At 47.7% G+C, this 17,882-nt stretch overlaps 1 protein-coding gene across 2 annotated transcripts in view; it reads left to right on the forward strand.

The window, feature by feature from the left end:
- The first annotated feature begins 349 nt into the window (after positions 1–349).
- DTD1 (D-aminoacyl-tRNA deacylase 1) overlaps positions 350–17,882 on the forward strand; it is a 77,509-nt gene continuing 59,976 nt past the window's right edge. Inside the window, exons 1-5 of one of the 2 annotated variants that reach the window (XM_043883736.1) lie at positions 350–570; positions 5,351–5,441; positions 7,533–7,768; positions 8,924–9,028; positions 15,192–15,298. In XM_043883736.1, coding sequence (XP_043739671.1) covers positions 528–570; positions 5,351–5,441; positions 7,533–7,768; positions 8,924–9,028; positions 15,192–15,298 — 582 coding nt within the window. In that variant the 5' untranslated portion in view covers positions 350–527. The remainder of the gene's footprint in view (positions 571–5,350; positions 5,442–7,532; positions 7,769–8,923; positions 9,029–15,191; positions 15,299–17,882) is intronic. The other variant, XM_043883738.1, reaches the window with a different exon arrangement.

A 17,882-nucleotide genomic window follows, 5' to 3' on the forward strand; every position in this document is an offset into this window, starting at 1 on the left:
GGAGTTTACTCAAACTCATGCCCATCGAGTCGGTGATGCCATCTGACCTAAACAGTTAGATGGCTATTTTAGGCAGCGGATCCCCTTCTGTCTGGTTTCTGAGGAGCTGCAGAGGCAGGAAGACAAGGGAAAGGAATTTGGGAGGATCTGGGGTCAGAGGGTGAGAAAACGGCAGGAGGAACACGGTTAGGGTTAGGGATCAGGACAAAGCTGGGATGCAGGGATGACTGACGGGATGTGAGCAGAAACTTGGCACCTGTGAGTCTGCCTAGGAGTGGGGGCCGGGAAAGGGGTTGAGTCTGGGCGGGGCTCAGCTCTGGGTGGGCAGGAACGGGGAGTGGGCGGGGCCCACTGCGGGGCGGGGCTACACGGAGAGCGGGACCAACCTGCGGTGGGTGAGGCCGGTGGGGCCGCGCCGGAGCGCGCTTCCGGGTGTCCCCGCCAGAGGGCGCCGGCCGCCGCGCCGCCCGCGGAGTCCCCGAGGCCGGAAGCCGCCCGGCGCCGCCCCGCTCGCCGCAGCCGCCGCCATGAAGGCCGTGGTGCAGCGCGTCACCCGGGCCAGCGTCACAGGTCAGTCGGGCGGGGCCGGGAGGAGCCGCCCTGACCCCGCGCCCGGCCGCCCCTGCCAAGGGTTCTCCCGGGCGCCGCCCCCGGGCGATCCCAGCCCCGTGGCCCCGAGTTCCCCCCCGCCCCTCCGTCCCCCGGCCAGCGGCGCTCTTCAAGGGCCGCCGGGTCTCCGCTGAGGGACGCGGTGAGCGTCGTCTTCGGCGGCGCTTGCTTTTGTTCGGAGCGCGGGCGGCCGCGCCCCCGGGCGTCCCCCGGCCCGCCCTTCCGCGGGGTGTTGCTGGACTGCGCGTGGGGGGGCGTCTCCGGAGCGCGCAGCTCCTCCCCAGCCTCTGCTCGGCGTTTGTGCCTTTCTCTCCCCCGCCCCCCCGCCCCGGGTTTTCTCCGTGTCCGGGTCCTCCTGGAGCTGGACTACCCGCGAGGTGCGCGCTCCTGACAGGTGTTCGCAGGGGCTGGTTCTGAGCGTGTCCGCCCCAGTGACCCGGGCAGACCCTGAAGCATCGGGAGGTGTTTCTTCTTTCCGCCAGTCTCTCGTGGACCGAGCCACGCAGCCCTCAGTCTGTCTCCTGATCACTTGTGGTCTAGTGTGGACTCAGGGGTCCAGATGACTAGTGGGTACAAGGGAGTCGTTTCAAAAACTCAGACAAGATCATAAAAATGTTAACTTTTTTTTTTTTTTTTGGAATGACTAACTTTACATTGTCTTCTAGCCTTTCCTATTCTTATTGGTAGAATTCTAGTATTGTTTCCCTTCAGGCACTTGTAGATAACCCTTCCCTCAAGCCAGAGTATATACCAAACGCGTGTTTTTGTGTCCAAGATAGTATAGCTCTAAGAACAAAACAGCAAACTTCCCTAAAGAAACCATCAAACTCAGTAAAACCATATATTTAGATCTGAGATTTTCAGTCCTGCAGCATGATTTCTAAGGTGTTCTGGTAACTGGTTTGCGATATGGTCCTGGAGTAACTGGGAATAGTATAACTCTGGGGTTTATTGCTATTTTTTTTTTTTTTTGAGAAGAATTTTGCAGTCTGCTCAGTGTGGTCGTCATGAGCAGCGAGCAAACTTTGCAGAATGTTAAGTTTTGGTCCTAACGGACGACTCTCCATTCTGCCAGTCTGATTAAAAACATGATTCTGTGAGATTAGCTGCATAGTTTGAATGATTTTCATTTACTATTTAAATTACATGCTTTTAGTTAAAAACAACATAGAAACCATCCTGCATGTTAAAAAAATAAAAAGAAAAAACATGCAAGAGTGCTAACTGTGGGTAGGAGTTAATAAGATGGAATTCTCTCACAGTGCTGGAGGAGCCTTTGGTTAGCCAGGCCTTTTACTTGAATTGCAACAGAGTGATTTTCTGATTCCTTTACAATGTGACTGGCTCTACTGCCATGTGACCTTTCGTGAGTGGCATTTTATTTCAAAGGTTCTAAAATGTCACTTCCGATTTTATGAGTGACAGAGTAGAATATTAGGAGTCACATTATGTAGTATCCTCCTTTGTGAACATGGTCGGGCACATTGATGCCTTAGCATGGTTATTGTGATCATCTAATTTTAAAAGCTTTAAAATGATGGAACATTTCAGACATATTCATATGGTTACGTGGTTGAAACAGTACAGTAACCCCCATGTTTATCACTCAGCTTTTTCTTTAATTTTTATTGGAGTATAGTTGATTTACAATGCTGTGTTTCAGGTGCATAGCAAAGTGAATCAGTTGCACATATACATACATACCTCTTTTTTATTTTTTTTCATTTATTTTTATTAGTTGGAGGCTAATTACTTTACAATATTGTAGTAGTTTTTGTCATACATTGACATGAATCAGCCATGGATTTACATGTATTCCCCATCCCAGTCCCCCCTCCCACCTCCCTCTCTACCCGATCCCTCTGGGTCTTCCCAGTGCACCAGGCCCGAGCACTTGTCTCATGCATCCAACCTGGGCTGCATACCTCTTTTTTAGATTTGTCACTCAGCTTTATAAGCTGAAATCTGTGAATAGATTCATAGAATGTTGGAAAGAGATTGGTTGGGTTTGAATGGGTAATTAGGTGGCGAATTCTTCTCAAAGAATAGGTCTTGGATGGTGCCAACATACATGGCATCAAATAAACTAAATTTAGTTTACTTATAAACTAAATAAATTTATATTTATACAAAATAAATTTATATTGCCTAAATATCTCAGGTTTTTCCTAGCCCTGTGTTTTTTCTCTTAGAAATCCATTTGTCTATAATAAAACATCCTTAGGGAGGGGCATAACTTCTCCAAAAGGAAAGTGTCATTTCAAGGCTTTGGTACATAATTTGTTTTTTAGGACAATACCACATTATGAAAATGTTGAAACTCTTCACATGGTGATTTGAAACACTTCGAATAGTGATTCTACTTCTGAGGATCTGTTCTAAGAAGTTAATCCTAATTATAGAAAAAGCTTTAGAGGGATGAACCAGCGGAGCCCAGAGGTTTCTTAGGACAGTGACACTGCTCTGTATGATAGTGTTATGGTGGATGCATGTCATCATACATTTGTTCAAACCCATAGAATGCACAGCATCAAGAGTGACCCTTGATGTAAGCTGTGGACTTTGAATGATGATGTGTCCATGGAGGTTCATTGTTTGGAACAAATGTACCATCTGATGAGGGATGGTGGTGGTTGGGGAACTGTCTGGGGGCAGGGTATATGGGAAGCCTTTGTACCTTCTGTTCAATTTTGCTATGAACCTAAAACAATGCTATGCAGGAAAGTCTGTTTAAAAAAAAAAAAGGACTTTAGTGTCCAAAGATTTTCACCATGGTGTTATTTATTGAAGTGAGAATTTGAAAGCAAGCCATTTATCTGGCCAAATAGGATGGTTAGTCCATCCATGGATAGAATGCAGCTGTTTTACTGGATGAGCTGCAACTAAAAGATGTTTAGGAAAAGCTCATAACATGGAAACATGCCCATGTGCTGTTAAAAGATGAGACACAAAAATTTATATACAATATTATTCGGTAGTTGAGAACAAATATGGAGTAAAATCTGTGAGTAGAGGAAATCTCAAAAGGAAATCAATCAGTAACATACTAAAGTGCTTGTCTTTGGGTGTTCTGTGTTCTTTTCATCTTTCCTGTTTTTTAAAAAAATTTCTATGATGCATATTGCATTACTTTAATGGTGGACATAGTTCAATAATCATTTTTTCAGTTTTTAAAATATACTCTGGGGAAAATTTTTAAAATACTAATATTGTAAGAAAATAATACTGATTTAACTAAAGAACAAATAGAGCCAAAGTTTTCTAAAGCCATACAAACAGGCAAACAACTCTGAGTGTTTACTGCTTATGTCAGGATAGATGATTTTGGTTTCATATTTTGAGTCAGTGGTTCGTCACTCATAGTCCATTATAAAAAAAGCACAGAAGAAGATATTAAAATGTTTGTTTTTTTTAAGCATAAAAATAAGAGAAGTTAAGCTGTAAAAAGAGTTATTTCACCAATAAGGTGAGGCATGTACTTTCCTGGTTTCTGACTGTCAGATGGTCCCTTGTCAGATACCTGCAGGAATAGGGGGTTTCTTATTCTTTCCTGAGCTTGCAGGATGTGGGACATGGCACAGCCTGTGATGCCTTGTCAGGAATATTTATGGATATTATTATCCAGCAGAAGCAGACAGCAAAAAAATGGCAGAGTTGACCCTTCTCTGGAACATTAGGTCAGTACAGAATAAACTAACTGAACATCAGTAATCTAATGAGCTTCAGTAACAAGTTGGCCCTAAAATTGAAAATTATGAAGATGAACATTTGAAATATGGCTTTAGTTTGACCTCTGTGATAATGTTTCTTGCCTAAGTAGTGTGCCACCATTGATAAAATGTTAGTATAGTGTACATATTCTTTAGTCCCTAAGTCGTATCTGACTCTTTTGCAATGCCATAGACTGTAGTCTACCCAGCTTCTCTCTCCATGGGATTTCCCTGGCAAAAACACTGGAGTGGGTTGCCATTTCCTTCTCCTGGGGATCTTCCTAGCCCAGGGATGGAACCTGCATCTCCTGCATTGGCAGGTGGATTCTTTACCATTGAACCACCAGGGAAGCCCAGAGTATACAGTTGACTTTGAATACACACAAATATTTGAAATAGAAATCTGTGTTCAGAGAATTTTCTTTTTTATGGGTGGGGTGCATCATTCAAAAAGATTTGGAGGTCATTGGCTTATAATGCAACATTAGTAATAAACTGGGAAATAATAGAAGTTTGCTGACTTGAAGCTTAACTTTTAAGCTGTATTTTTTATGTGTATTTCTCTTTTCTGCAGTTAGTAGAGAAATCATTTATTTTCTATGACATAAATGTTTTTGCATTCTGTATTGTGTTACCCAGTTTGCTGATTTCCAAGAAAAGCAAGTATTTCCTTTCTGAGAACTAACAGAGCTAAGCTGGATTCTCTGGAGAGGAAAGCTCTGTTGTTACAGATGGACAGACTCATAGACATTTTCAGGTGTCTCACTCGTGGTAACACACATGAACATGAGGCCTGAAAATCCTGTGTCACGGATGTTCACTTCACAACTCATTCATTCCAGATGTAAAATCAGAATGGGCAGCTATGATCATCATACTGAGTTGATATAAGCTCTTTCAGGTTTCAGTACCTATGGCCTTTGCCAAAGAAATTACAAGTGCAGTGTTTTAAGTTTTCCTGTGGATACTCAAACGTGCTTCATGGCACCTGCCTGGTTCTGAGTTTCTTTTCCCTTTTGTTGCCTTCCCAGTTGGAGGAGAGCAGATAAGCGCCATTGGACGGGGCATCTGCGTGTTGCTGGGTATCTCCTTGGAAGATACGCAGAAGGAACTGGAGCACATGTAAGAGGCATCTTATCTTACATTCCGCATCACTGCTGTCCTGGTGGGACACGCGCTGGTTGTCCAGCTAGCTGGCTAGCTCTTTATATAATATATACACACAGGCATATACATGTATGTATATATAGGCACTTCCCTGGTGGTTCGGTGGCTGAGACTCCTTGCTCTCCATGCAGGGGGCCCCAGGTTCAATCCCTGGTCAGGGAACTAGATCTCACATGCTGCAGCTGAAGATCTTGCATGCCAAAAAGAAGACTGAAGATCCTGTGTGCTACTACTAAGACCCAGTGAAGCCAAATAAATAAATAACAGAACTTAAAAAAAAGATACACCACACACACAAAACACTTCTGTAGTGTTTTGCTCCTGTAAAGTGAACCTCTGTCACTTTCATCTGTGTCCCTTTTGATTCAGTGTGGCCACCTCTGTGTCACGGACGAGGAGGGCGGGGAAGAGCCGTCACCTGGCGGGTGCCGTCAGTCCCTGCGTGCTCTTGTGGCCTGGAGCCGTTCTCCTGAGGCAAACACTGAGCCTCTTTTCACATGAATAGTTTATGTTTCCAGTTTGAGCTGCACTGTCTGGGCCCTGTTACACATGGTCAGAAAGGCTAATTGTTCACTGGACACACGAGGATCTTCAGGTCAGTGAGGTTACGTTACCTGCTGACTGTCGTGCACGTGGACGTAGCACAGAGCCTGACTCCAGACTAGAACCTGGGCCGCCCGAGCTGGAAGCCGGTGCTCTCTCTTTTAAGGTGGGAGCTTTGTCACTGTTGTTGCCTGACTGGCCCGTCCTCACATTGCCTCTCCCCAGCACTGCCTGGCACACTTTCTTCCAAAGCTTGGATCTGTTTTCTCTCTGCCCTTTGGTGCCCAGAGCAAAGGTGCAGCAGTGCCCAGTAGTCCCTTTTGTGTTAGGTTGAAAACCAGACTTGGAACCGAATTCCCGCTAAGGTGTTGCTGACTGGCAAGGGCCATTCAGTACCACTTCACGAATGTCGGTGTTTCCATAGCTGTCCCTTAGATACACAGGAGGCTGGGGGTGGTGTAGTGGTTCAAAGCTGGGGCCCAGGTCTAAGTCTCTTTGTGTCTCTGACAAAATGGAGAGCTAGTATGTAACTTGGTGGTTCAGAGAGAGGACTCAACAGAAGGCGGACCTCAGCCATGGAGAAGGGGCCATGAACATGTCCCCTGCAGAGGGTGCCTACAAAAGTGGCGAGTGAGTATTTGTAGAGGCTCTGAACACATCTTTAGCATCATCACACACGTGGGTTCAGAGGGTGGAATTGCAACTTTCGTGGAGGTAGTTGTTTGTCATTTGTCTCAAGTCTGACCTTATAAATGTTAGCCAGTCCTCTTCCTTGCTGAGGTTGGTGTCCTTTGTCATCCCCACATACAGGGAAAGCCCCCCCTGGCTGTAAGGAGCCTGTGACATGGTTGTCAAGATGTCTCTCCCCAGATCTTCCTGCATTTCTGCACTGACCATGAGTTTTCTCCAGGGTATTTGCCAAATTGTTTAAAAGGGTCATCATTTACCCCCGTGTAAAGATTGAATTCTGTAGAAAATAAAACTGAGCTCATGTTTTGACACAACCCCAGCTTGAAGGAGCCGGTGGTAAAGAAAGGGCTTGTCATCTCAGCTCCGGTTCCCACTGGAAGCTGCTGTGAATTAGAAGGGCTGATAAAAGAAAATAAAGGACTGCTACTACCCCATTACTGAAGGGCTCAGATGGTAAAGAGTTTGCCCCCAATGCGGGAGGCCCAGGTTCGATTCTTGGGTGGGGAAGATCCCCTGGAGAAGGAAATGGCAACCCACTCCAGTATTCTTGCCTGGGAAAGCCCATGGACAGAGGACCCTGGTGGGCTACAGTCTGTGGGGTCCTGAAGAGTCTGACACGACTTAGTGACCAGCACTTTCACTTTTTACGGAGGCGCAGGGAGGAAAGGAACTTGCCCAAGGTCATCCCTCCTGTAGGCAATGGAGCCAGCACAGTGTCCCCCGTCTGCAGAGCACTGGTGACATTTTAGGGGCATGGGTGTGTCTGGGGTCTTGCGGTTCTCTCGGTAGGTCTCACCTGGGTTTTCCCCCCAGGGTCCGGAAGATCTTAAACCTGCGTGTATTTGAGGATGAAAGTGGGAAACACTGGTCGAAGAGCGTGATGGACAAGCAGTACGAGGTGCTGTGCGTCAGCCAGTTCACCCTGCAGTGTGTCCTCAAGGGGAACAAGCCCGACTTCCACCTGGCCATGCCTGCAGAGCAGGCTGAGTCCTTCTACAAGGGCTTCCTGGAGCAGCTGCGCAAGGCCTACAGGCCGGAGCTCATCAAAGGTAGGTGGGGTCCCCCAGGGGGAGGGGACCAGCAGCCTGCAGATGGAATATTTCCTTTCCAGAAAGTTCGCTGTTTATGCTTATTCTTTTTTTATTTTAATTGGGATATAATTGCTTTACAATGTTGTGTTAGTTTCTGCTGCACAACAACAGTGAATCAGCTACATGTGTGTACATATGTGGGCTTCCCAGGTGGTTCAGTGGGTAAAGAACCTACCTGCCAGTGCAGGAGACATCAGAGATGCGGGTTCGATCCCTGGGTGGGGAGGATCCTCTGGAGGAGGAAATGAAAACCCACTCGTGTATTCTTGACTAGAGAATCCGATGGACAGAGGAGCCTGGTGGGCTGCAGTCCATGGGATCGCACAGTTGGACCTGACTGAAGTGACTTAGCACGTACACATACAGATATCCCGGCCCTCTTCGACCTCCCTCACACCCTACCCCCATCCCACCCATCTAGGTCATCACAGAGCACTGAGCTGAGCTCCCTTGTGCTGTATAATAGTTTGTTAGTTTGTTAACACTACATCAGAGCCGCTGCCCCTGCCGCTGCCCTGTGTGTCCTCTGAAGGCCACGTGGCACCATTCACCCTTCTCCATGCTTCTGTCTACGATGGAAGTGGGTCTCAGTCCAGCAGTGCACAGGATGCAGGGTGTTTTGTTTTGGTTGTTTACCCTGCCTGACAAAAGAGAAATACAACTGCCGTCCACAGAGGGGAGTCACATGTCCTCTTAAATTTCTAGGAGCCATATTAAAAAAAGGAAAAAGAAACAAGCAAAACTAATGGTACAACTATTTCACGTAGCGCAGGACACCCCCAGGCTTCTGATTTGACCCCGCAGTCAGTGTAAAGAGTTCCTGATGAGAGTTCTCCCCTCCTGCCTTGTCCTGAAGCTTTCCTGCTCCCTGGGCACCTCGATCCAGGCCCACCCGTTTCCAGGGCCCAGTGGCCGTGTGTGGCTCTCTGCTGTCATGTGAACAGTGTAGACCTAACTGCTGGTCATGGGAGATGCCAGCCAATCTTCACCGACCAAGAGGGAGCCTAGAAAATGCCTGAGAAGAGTGGGCCTGGTTTGTAGGAGAACTGTGAATCCAACATTATGAATTTTCTTCTGAGGGCCATTCACCTCTAGTCTGTTTTCATGTTTCAGGGGACGAGTTGCATTTAGACCATCCTTGTGTGCCTTTTGCAGAGAAGGCAATGGCAACCCACTCCAGTACTCTTGCCTGGAAAATCCCATGGACGGAGGAGCCTGGTAGGCTGCCATCTATGGGGTCGCTATGAGTTGGACAGGACTGAGCGACTTCACTTTCACTTTTCACTTTCATGCCCTGGAGAAGGAAATGGCAACCCACTCCAGTGTTCTTGCCTGGAGAATCCCAGGGATGGCAGAGCCTGGTGGGCTGCCATCTTTGGGGTCACACAGAGTCGGACACGACTGAAGCGACTTAGCAGCAGCAGCAGCAGCATTGTGCCTTTTGCTTCAGTTTCTGGGAAAGTGTATTTAGCCTCCTTTTGTGATGAACCTCAGGGTGAGACCGTAGGATGACCGCTTCTGTGTCTGATCAACCACAACTGTGTCTGCTGCTGCTGTCAGCTTCCTGTAGACATTTAGTTGTTGTTAACAGTTAATTCTGTAGTTGTTCCTGTTCTTTAACTTTCTCTCTCTGGGTTAAACAAACCCAGGTCCCTTTTTTATTGGACCTGTTTTCAACCATAAGTGATAAAAGTCATGACCTGACTCTGGAGTTCTGTAGCAGAACCCCACATCAAGGGCTGTCAGCTCTTCAGATTGGTCGTGTTCAGAGGAGTTTTGTCCCAGCTCCTCACTGGTATTTCTGTTAATTTAAATTTTCCTCTTATGTGAAGTGTCCATTTGCCAAAAGGACAAATGGGTTCCATGTGATCAGGACTTCCCACCTTAAGTCAAGTCTGGCCCTTTACTTGGGTGCTGGTAGAGAAGAAATACATGTACCTCGTCTGGGAACATCCCAGTTTAGAATTCCAGGGACAAGCCTGGTCGTGAACGTCCACTGGGGTCCTCTGTCTGTCACAGCTTTGCTACAAACAGGGTTCTTCCCCCAATTAGCAGTTCAGTGCTTTGAATAATGATGTTTATTTGCTGAGCCAGGGATTAACTGCTGCCAGCATTGTGTCCTCTGCCTGCCACGTAGAATCATCCCATTTCTGAGTAACCTCAGATGTGTTTGAGGCTGCACCAAGGTCCTTAGAAGGATAAGCACCAGGGATATCACAGAAGCATGAGAGAGAGCCCTTTCTGTGGGACGTGAGTGATGGTTGTCAGGGAACGCTCGGGTGAAAACAAGGCCACTTTCACCTAAGCCCTTCAACATGAGTGTTCCCATGTACCTTTAAGTGCTTTGTGTTCCTAAAAACAGCTCTTACTTTTTGAAAAGATGTGTATTTTGTCCAGGTCATTATGTGAGGTGCCTGAAGCAGTGTACTGTAAACACTATAATTTTATAATGGATCAGAATTTAAGCTCATGGGATATGAAACATCAGATCATTTTGATGAGAAGCCAACATGGATGATGCCAGGGATTTTAATTAGAATTTATTTTCAGTTCCTTTGGGCTTTCAGAGGCCCTACGGTGATCTCCCAGGCCTCGCTTGCTCTTCTTTTAGTGGAACAAAGTGCAAGGAGCATGTTTTACACACTCACTGTCGTTGGGTTCATTTTGAGATCCTGGCTTTCACCTCCAACGTGGAAGGTCCTCTGTAAGCTGAAGGAACATGAACTGCTGAATGCATTTTCTTTCTTGAAAGATTTTCAGGGTCCCTTCAGTGACTTTAAGACAACATAGTTTAATTCAAAAATTAAAAAATTTAACCCTGACCCCAAGAAATTAAAAAAAGAAATTTCCAGTTCTTTTGAGATGTAATTGACCTATAACACTCTGTTAGGTTTAGCCACTTGACATATGTATGTAGTGTGAAATGACCACAACAAGTTGACATCCATCACCTCCCAGGTTACATGTCTACATCTTTAAGAGCTAAGTGCCCAAAGCATACCAACTTCTTCTAAGTTGCCTAATATCCTTTCCCCATGTAAAATAACCTGCCCTTCTAACCCTCCTGGCTTCATGTCACATGGTCTCAGGTTCCCAGAACATCAGGAAACACAATGCTTTTGCCCCTCGCTCCTTCACTCTTTGTTCACAAGATGAGTGTACTGCTCTGATTTCCTCTTACTACTGTGCCTTGATGGTTTGGATGTGTCCTCCTCCTCCCTGCTTTTGTGCCAGTTGGAAGCTGCTGCTGCCTCTGTTTCTGGGAAAGATCTTCCAGAGCCTAGCTCAGGCCTCTCTTTAAGCGCTGTTTGGTCCCAGTATCTCATCTTTAGCTTTTAGGTGTGATTGTGCCTAAAAGCTGTTTTAAGCTACTGGGTCAATAGACTTGTTTACAATGTGATATTTTCTACTAAGTCCAGTATTTTCAAGTAAAAGCAAGCAAAAAAAAGACTATCTTCATCACAATTTTGCAGGTCAGGAATCTTGGAAGGGCTTGGCCAGGCGCTTGTCCCAGACCCAGATCAGCCTGAAGGATTTCCTGGCTCAGACGATAAAGACTCCTCCTGCAATGCAGGAGACCCGGGTTCGATCCCTGGGTTGGGAAGATCCCTTGGAGGAGGGCGTGACAACCCACTCAAGTATTCTTGCCTGGAGAATTCCCATGGATGGGGGAGCCGGGCGGGCTGCAGTCCACGGGGTCACAAAGAGTCGGACACGACTGGGCAGCTAACACAGGGGCTGCCCTGCCTTCACAGTGGAAACCCGTGGCAGGGTCAGTGCTGCCAGGTGGCGGCTGCAGTGTTGGCTGGGCCTGGGGACCTGCTTCTGGGCCAGCCTCTGTGCATCTTGTTTCTGTGCCCCGCCTCATCTGATTCCCCAGGGCGCCCCACGTTGCTTGGCTTCTCCCAGCCCAGCCGTCTTGGAGTAGCTGGATTTCTACAATGGTGCCTGGCTTCCCCGACCAGAAGGGGACGTTTCAGGGAGCAGGAAGTGGAAGCGCCAGCCCCACAGACAGGCCCGGAAAGTGGCCTGTGTCATGCCCCACGTGCTGTTGGTCAGGGAAGTTACTCAGCCGCCCAGATTCTGGGGGAAGAGTAGAGACCCGCCTGCAGTGGAAGAAACGTCAGAGTTTGTGACTATCTTTTGTCTTCGGCAGTTCACACCTCTGCTGTTCTCAGAGGGTTTTTCTCATCCTCTGCCTTCCCTTCAAATACTTGCTTTAGGGGGAGAAACCCAGTGCACAAATCCTTAGTCCTCCCCTCTCGCAGAACGAGCCTGAGGCTGAGGGCACTTCATGGATACCCCCAACCTGAGTGGGCTTCAGGATGCTGAGTTCCCATGTGGCCCCCTGCAACCCCACCCCACCCTCCACCCAGGACCTCCATCCTTCAGATGAACGCTGAAAGTACCACTTAGCGGGTGTCCTTAACCATTCTCAGAGTTGAGTTCTGAGCATGTGTTGCTTTTATAGTTAGGAAACAAAAATAAATGTGATACCAGAATGGAACAGTTGAAAAGAGGGATCTCCACTCTCCAGCATCTTGTTCCCACTCTCAGCTGTTTCGTGCTCAGTCCAGGAAAGCGCTTACCTGTCAGCTTTGTTCAGCAAATCAGAAGCCTCCACGGGATTAAAAAGAGCTACCTGTGTATTCCATGCAGGTCTGATCCGTGGTGGGCGGCAGAGAGCTAGAGGAATGTGGAAGGTTGTTTAAGGAGTGCAGGAGACTTCTGACTGCCCTCCACCCCCCACCCCGACCCCTGTTCCCTCTGGGCATGTCCTAGCCCCACCAGGTTCATCTTGCAGAGAAAGTGCCCAAAGGAGGAAGACCACGTCAAGTCTTTCCTTCATGGTTAATTTTTTATGTGTTTGCTTAATTTTCTTCTCTTTTTACTATTAATACTTAAAACATTTTCACCACATGAGTGAATTTTCAGTGGAAGCCTGTGTTACATACTTTGGCCAGTGCTACGATGCCAGAGGCATTACTGTTCATGTAAATCTAGGAATTCTTGATGGGGGAATCACATCTTTGTTGAGATCTGAATCTGTAGACCCCAAGTCCATGAAGTTTTTTAAACTCTTCCTGCTTCCCCTGCTGAAAGATTCAAACTTTTCTTTTCATGCTGAGTCATTTCCTATCTTTGGATGGTGACAAGGGTGAAAGGAGTTTCTTTCCACCTATACCTGTGTCTTATTGTTTAAAAATTGCCTTTAGGGACTTCCCTGGTGGTCAAGTGGCTAAGACTCTGTGCTCCCAGTGCAGGGGGCCCGAGTTCGATCCCAGCTCAGGGAACTAGATCTTATGTGCCGCCACTGAGAGTTCATATGCCGCTACTAAAGATCTTGCATGATGCAAGGAAGATCAAAGATCCTGCGTGCTGTAACTAAGACTTGGTGCAGCCAAATGAATGCATACATACACACATAGATATATAAAAAAAGAGTGACCAGCTTTCCTGCATGCTGATTTGCTGGGCTCTGGGCCAGTGCCCTGCCTGTATTCCCATGCATGCTCATTGTGGTGGCTGGTCATCCTGAAAGATACCAGGCCACAGAGAGGCAGGGCGTGGCTTCCTGGTGGAGGTGGGCAGGCTGTCAGGCATTGACATCAGCAGCATGGACATCAGCCTTTGTGGGTACATGGAGTGCTGTGGTTTAGGGCCGGTAAGGGCCCTTGGACCCTATGGGATTGGCCCCGATGGGGAGTGTTCCTGCTGGAAACATGTGGGACTTATATTTCAGAGCAACCTGATTATATCACCACTGGAGCCCAGATGTAGTTTTGTAGATAAGTTCCTGCCTTTTGACATTATTATTATTTTTTAACTGTTTTTACTTTTCCTAACCATTGTAATTTTTCTTGGGGGCTTTACTCTGTGAGATGGACTGGGAAAAAAATATATATATTACCATTTTAAGACTTCTTGAAACATGTCTTTGGATTTATTGTCCTTACAAATGGAAAGGCACACAATAGTTCTGTTCTTAACTGAAGAAAAACAGGCAAAAAAAAATAATAAATTTCTTGCTACTTAGAATGATAAACGGGGTGAAGCTTATGCTGTATATCCTGGCAACAGAAATTCAAGGTCGGAAATAATTCCTTTCCTCCTGAGCCTGCCTTCAGCTTCCCTGAGGAGAGCAGCGGCTGAAAGTTGCTCCTAATTGTAGCCATAATTTTTAGCCTGCAATTAAACACATGATTTCCTCCCTAGCTGATGTCTTTTTAGCTTTCCTGACAGGAGTAGCACAAAAGCTCTGTGGATCTGAACGGCCACTTTAATCTAAGCGGAGGCCACAGGAAGCCACTGTCATCCGCGCACGACTGGCTGCCCAGCAGGAACTAGATCCATGTCACCTCTAAAAATGGCGAGCAGCTTGGCTTCTCTTAGTCGCCCGTGCCACTGCCCGAGCCTGTTCTGCTGGGACCTTCCATGAGGTCACGGATCATTGGAGGGGCCCCTTGCTGCTGTGGCAGGTCTGGTGTCTGGGGGCCCCAGGGCCGAGCCACTCTGGAGGGGGGAGCCCCAAGGGGCTCCTGGGCTGCCCTTCTCCTTGGCCTGTCCCCCAGAGGTTGTCCATCCTGTGAAGGGTGCTCCCTGTGAAGCAGGCTCCTCCCCAGGGGACTGTGGGGACCACCGGAGTGAAGAACTAAGCAGGTGTCCCTCCTCCACATCTTGAGAGCCTGTCTGAGCTGCAGTGCACCGTGACCCCCAGGGATGGGCAGGGAGTCGTGGTCCCTCAGACGATGATGCGGAGAGCAGACCCTGACTCTGCACACAGGGGCATTCCCCTGCTCCTCGAACTTGTATTTCAACCTCGGTCCTTTCGCTGGTCTCCCTGTGTTGCAGGAGGGACGCAGAGGCCTCAGAGCTGGCTGGGGCCCTGAATCCCGTGGCCCTTCTAGTCCTGTGCCCTGCGGAGCCACCCCCAGGGAGCCCCTCTCACCAGGGACCTCTCACCCTTCTCTGGCCTCCAGAGTCAGGATTCTCAAGGTCAAACAGTGCTGTATCATTAGCACCCTGTGCCCATCTGTCCCCCCACGAGACCTCAGGTCGTAAACACTGGGCTGTCTGCCCCAAAGTGGAATTCCAGAGTTGTGGTGTTGGTTCATGTTGAACTTTACCAAATTCTTTACCCTCCAAAGTGTTCATACACTTCATGTCCTCATGGCTTCACAGACCTGTTAACCCATGATTTCCCTGGTCCACCCCCTTGCTGGGGCTGCAGGGCACGCAGGGCCCCTCTGCTGTGTGTGGTCTTGTGTTTCCCTTATTATGGGGTTGGCTGGTCCTGCTCCCAGATTTCCGATTGCACTGATCGCAGAGAGCTTTAACGCGAGGTCTCCACCTCTCGTGACGGCTGCCATTGCTCTTACAGATGGCAAGTTCGGCGCCTACATGCAAGTTCACATTCAGAACGACGGGCCTGTGACCATAGAACTGGAATCTCCAGCCCCTGGTGCTGCTGCCTCCGACCCGAAGCAGGTAAGCCCAGAATCGGGCTGGTCAGATTCCTGGGAGCCAGGGACACCTTCTGGCTTTGACTTAGTTCCTGGAGCTTGTCTCAGTCTGGGGTGGAGACAACCCTTCATTGCAGGAACGTAGGGTTTTGTTTTCCTGCATCCGTTCCCAAGAACACACCTATTGCCCTGCATCTCCTCTGTGCTGTGGCCTGGCCACCGCCTGACTCAGAATCCATGGCACTGCCCAGTCCCTCCTCTGGGCTGCTCCGGGGTGAGGTGCTGTGGCACCTGGTGGCCACTGGGAGGCAGCAGTGGAGCGGCATAGTTCTCCTTGTCCACGGCTCCAGTGCCCAAGTGTGGAATGCTTGTGGAGTGCGTTTATCCCAGGTGTGGTTACATGTGCTGCCGGAGGTTCTTTCTGAATCCTAAAGCAACGTCTGACCTGGATTTGCTGCCAGCCTTCAGAAAAAATTTAATTCAAACAGAAAAAGGAAATCTGTGCTAGCCCTCCTGTGCTGTGGGCTTCTGGTAGGTGCTTAGCGCTTCTGAAGACTGTGATTAACGCAGCCACTTAGTGACCTTTGAGAGGCAGGTGGGCAGGAGGCGTGAGAGGTCCGGAGGCAGTTCCATCTTCCTCCCCCGCTTCTAGGATGCCATGAAGGGAAGGCTGCAGGGGCTGGGGGGAGCATTCTCTAAACCTGAAGCTCTGTGCCCTGTTCAGAGTCACAATTTCTAAGGGGAACAGAGCCTTTCTTTCTCGTTACTGATTTTCGGTGGGCAGGTATGCTTGGTACCTGCTAGCCTTAATCAAAGCTGCTGGTTCTCAGCCTCTGACATGCAGCAGAGTAACTTGAGGAATCAACATTCCCACTGCCTGGCTGCACCCAGACCAATGACATGGATTCTCCGGGGTGGGGTCAGAGGAGGTTCTGGTCTGCAGCCACGACTGGAACGAGTGTGAGCTGCAGAGGGAGGGACCTGCGTGCTGGCCTGTGCCTCAATGGGGTCTGTTACCTCGGACATCTAAGGGCTGCAGACAAGATACCAGACTCCTTGCTCAAAAAGCAGGAAAAAATGCCTGTAAAGTTACTACAAAGGTCCAAGTATGGATGTGAGAATTGGACCATGAGGAAAGCTGAGCGCCAAAGAACTGATGCTTTTGAACTATGGTGTTGGAGAAGATTCTTGAGAGTCCCTTGGACTGAAACGCGATCCAGCCAGTTCATCCTAAAGGAAATCAGTCCTGAATATTCATTGGAAGGACTGATACTGAACTGAAGCTCCAATATTTTGGCCACCTGATGTGAAGAACCGACTCATTGGAAAAGACCCTGATGCAAGGAAAGATTGAAGGCAAGAGAAGGGGATGACAGAGGGTGAGGTGGTTGGATGGCATCACCGACTCAGTGCACTTGAGTTTGAGTAAGCTCCGGGAGTTGGTGATGGACAGGGAAGCCTGGCATGCTGCAGTCCATGGGATTGCAAAGATTCGGACATGACTGAGCGACTGAACTGAACTGAAAGTTACTATAGTGTAAAGCTTTTTACTTTCATCCATGGTCTTTGGACTTATTGTGCTTTTTATTTGCTATTTAATATCATTCTGCTGCTGCTGCTGCTGCTAAGTCGCTTCAGTCGTGTCCGACTCTGTGCGACCCCATAGACGGCAGCCCACCAGGCTCCACTGTGCCTGGGATTCTCCAGGCAAGAACACTGGAGTGGGTTGCCATTTCGCTCTCCAAATCAAAGACAAATTAAAAATTTATATTATTGACATGAATTTATTATTTCTCTGTATTCTGTCCAAACCATTAAAAAAATATTTTGTCGAAGTATCGTTGATTTACAAGTATAGTTACTTTCTGCTGTACCACATAGTGATTCAACTTTACATGTATATATTGTTTTCCATTCTCTTTTCCATTATGGTTTGTCATAGGATATTGAGTATAGTTCCTGTGCTATACAGTAGGACCTTGTTGTTTATTCATTCTGTATATAATAGTTTGCATCTGCTGACCCCAAACTCCTCCTCCATCCCTCCTCCACTTCCCTCTCCCTTGGCAACTGCAAGTCTGTTCTCAGTGTCTGTGAATCTGTTTCGTAGGTAAGTTCATTTGCGCCATGTTTTAGATTCTACATATAAGGGATATTATATAGTATTTGTCTTTCTCTCTCTGACTTACTTCACTTAGTATGATAATCTCCAGGTCCATTCTTGTTGCTGCAGATGACATGATTTCATTCTTTTTTATAGCTGAGTAATACTCCATTATATATATATATATATATATATATATATATATATATATATATATATATGTACCAGTTCTTCTTTATCCATTCCTCTGTCAGTGGACATACTGTAGGTTGCTTCCAGGTCTTGGCTATTGTGAATATTCAGTGCTGCTGTGAGCATTGGGGTGAATGTATCTTTTTGAATTACAGTTTTCTCCAGATGCATGCCCCAGAGTAAGGCTGCTGGATCATGTGGTAACTCTGTTTTTCGTTTTCTGAGGCACCTTCACACTATTCTCCATAGTGGCTGTACCGACTTATATTCCTAAGAACAGTGTAGGAGGATTCCCTACTCTGCACACCCTCTC

Source organism: Cervus elaphus, chromosome 23 (assembly GCF_910594005.1).
Source record: "Cervus elaphus chromosome 23, mCerEla1.1, whole genome shotgun sequence".
NCBI classification, from domain to species: domain Eukaryota; kingdom Metazoa; phylum Chordata; class Mammalia; order Artiodactyla; family Cervidae; genus Cervus; species Cervus elaphus.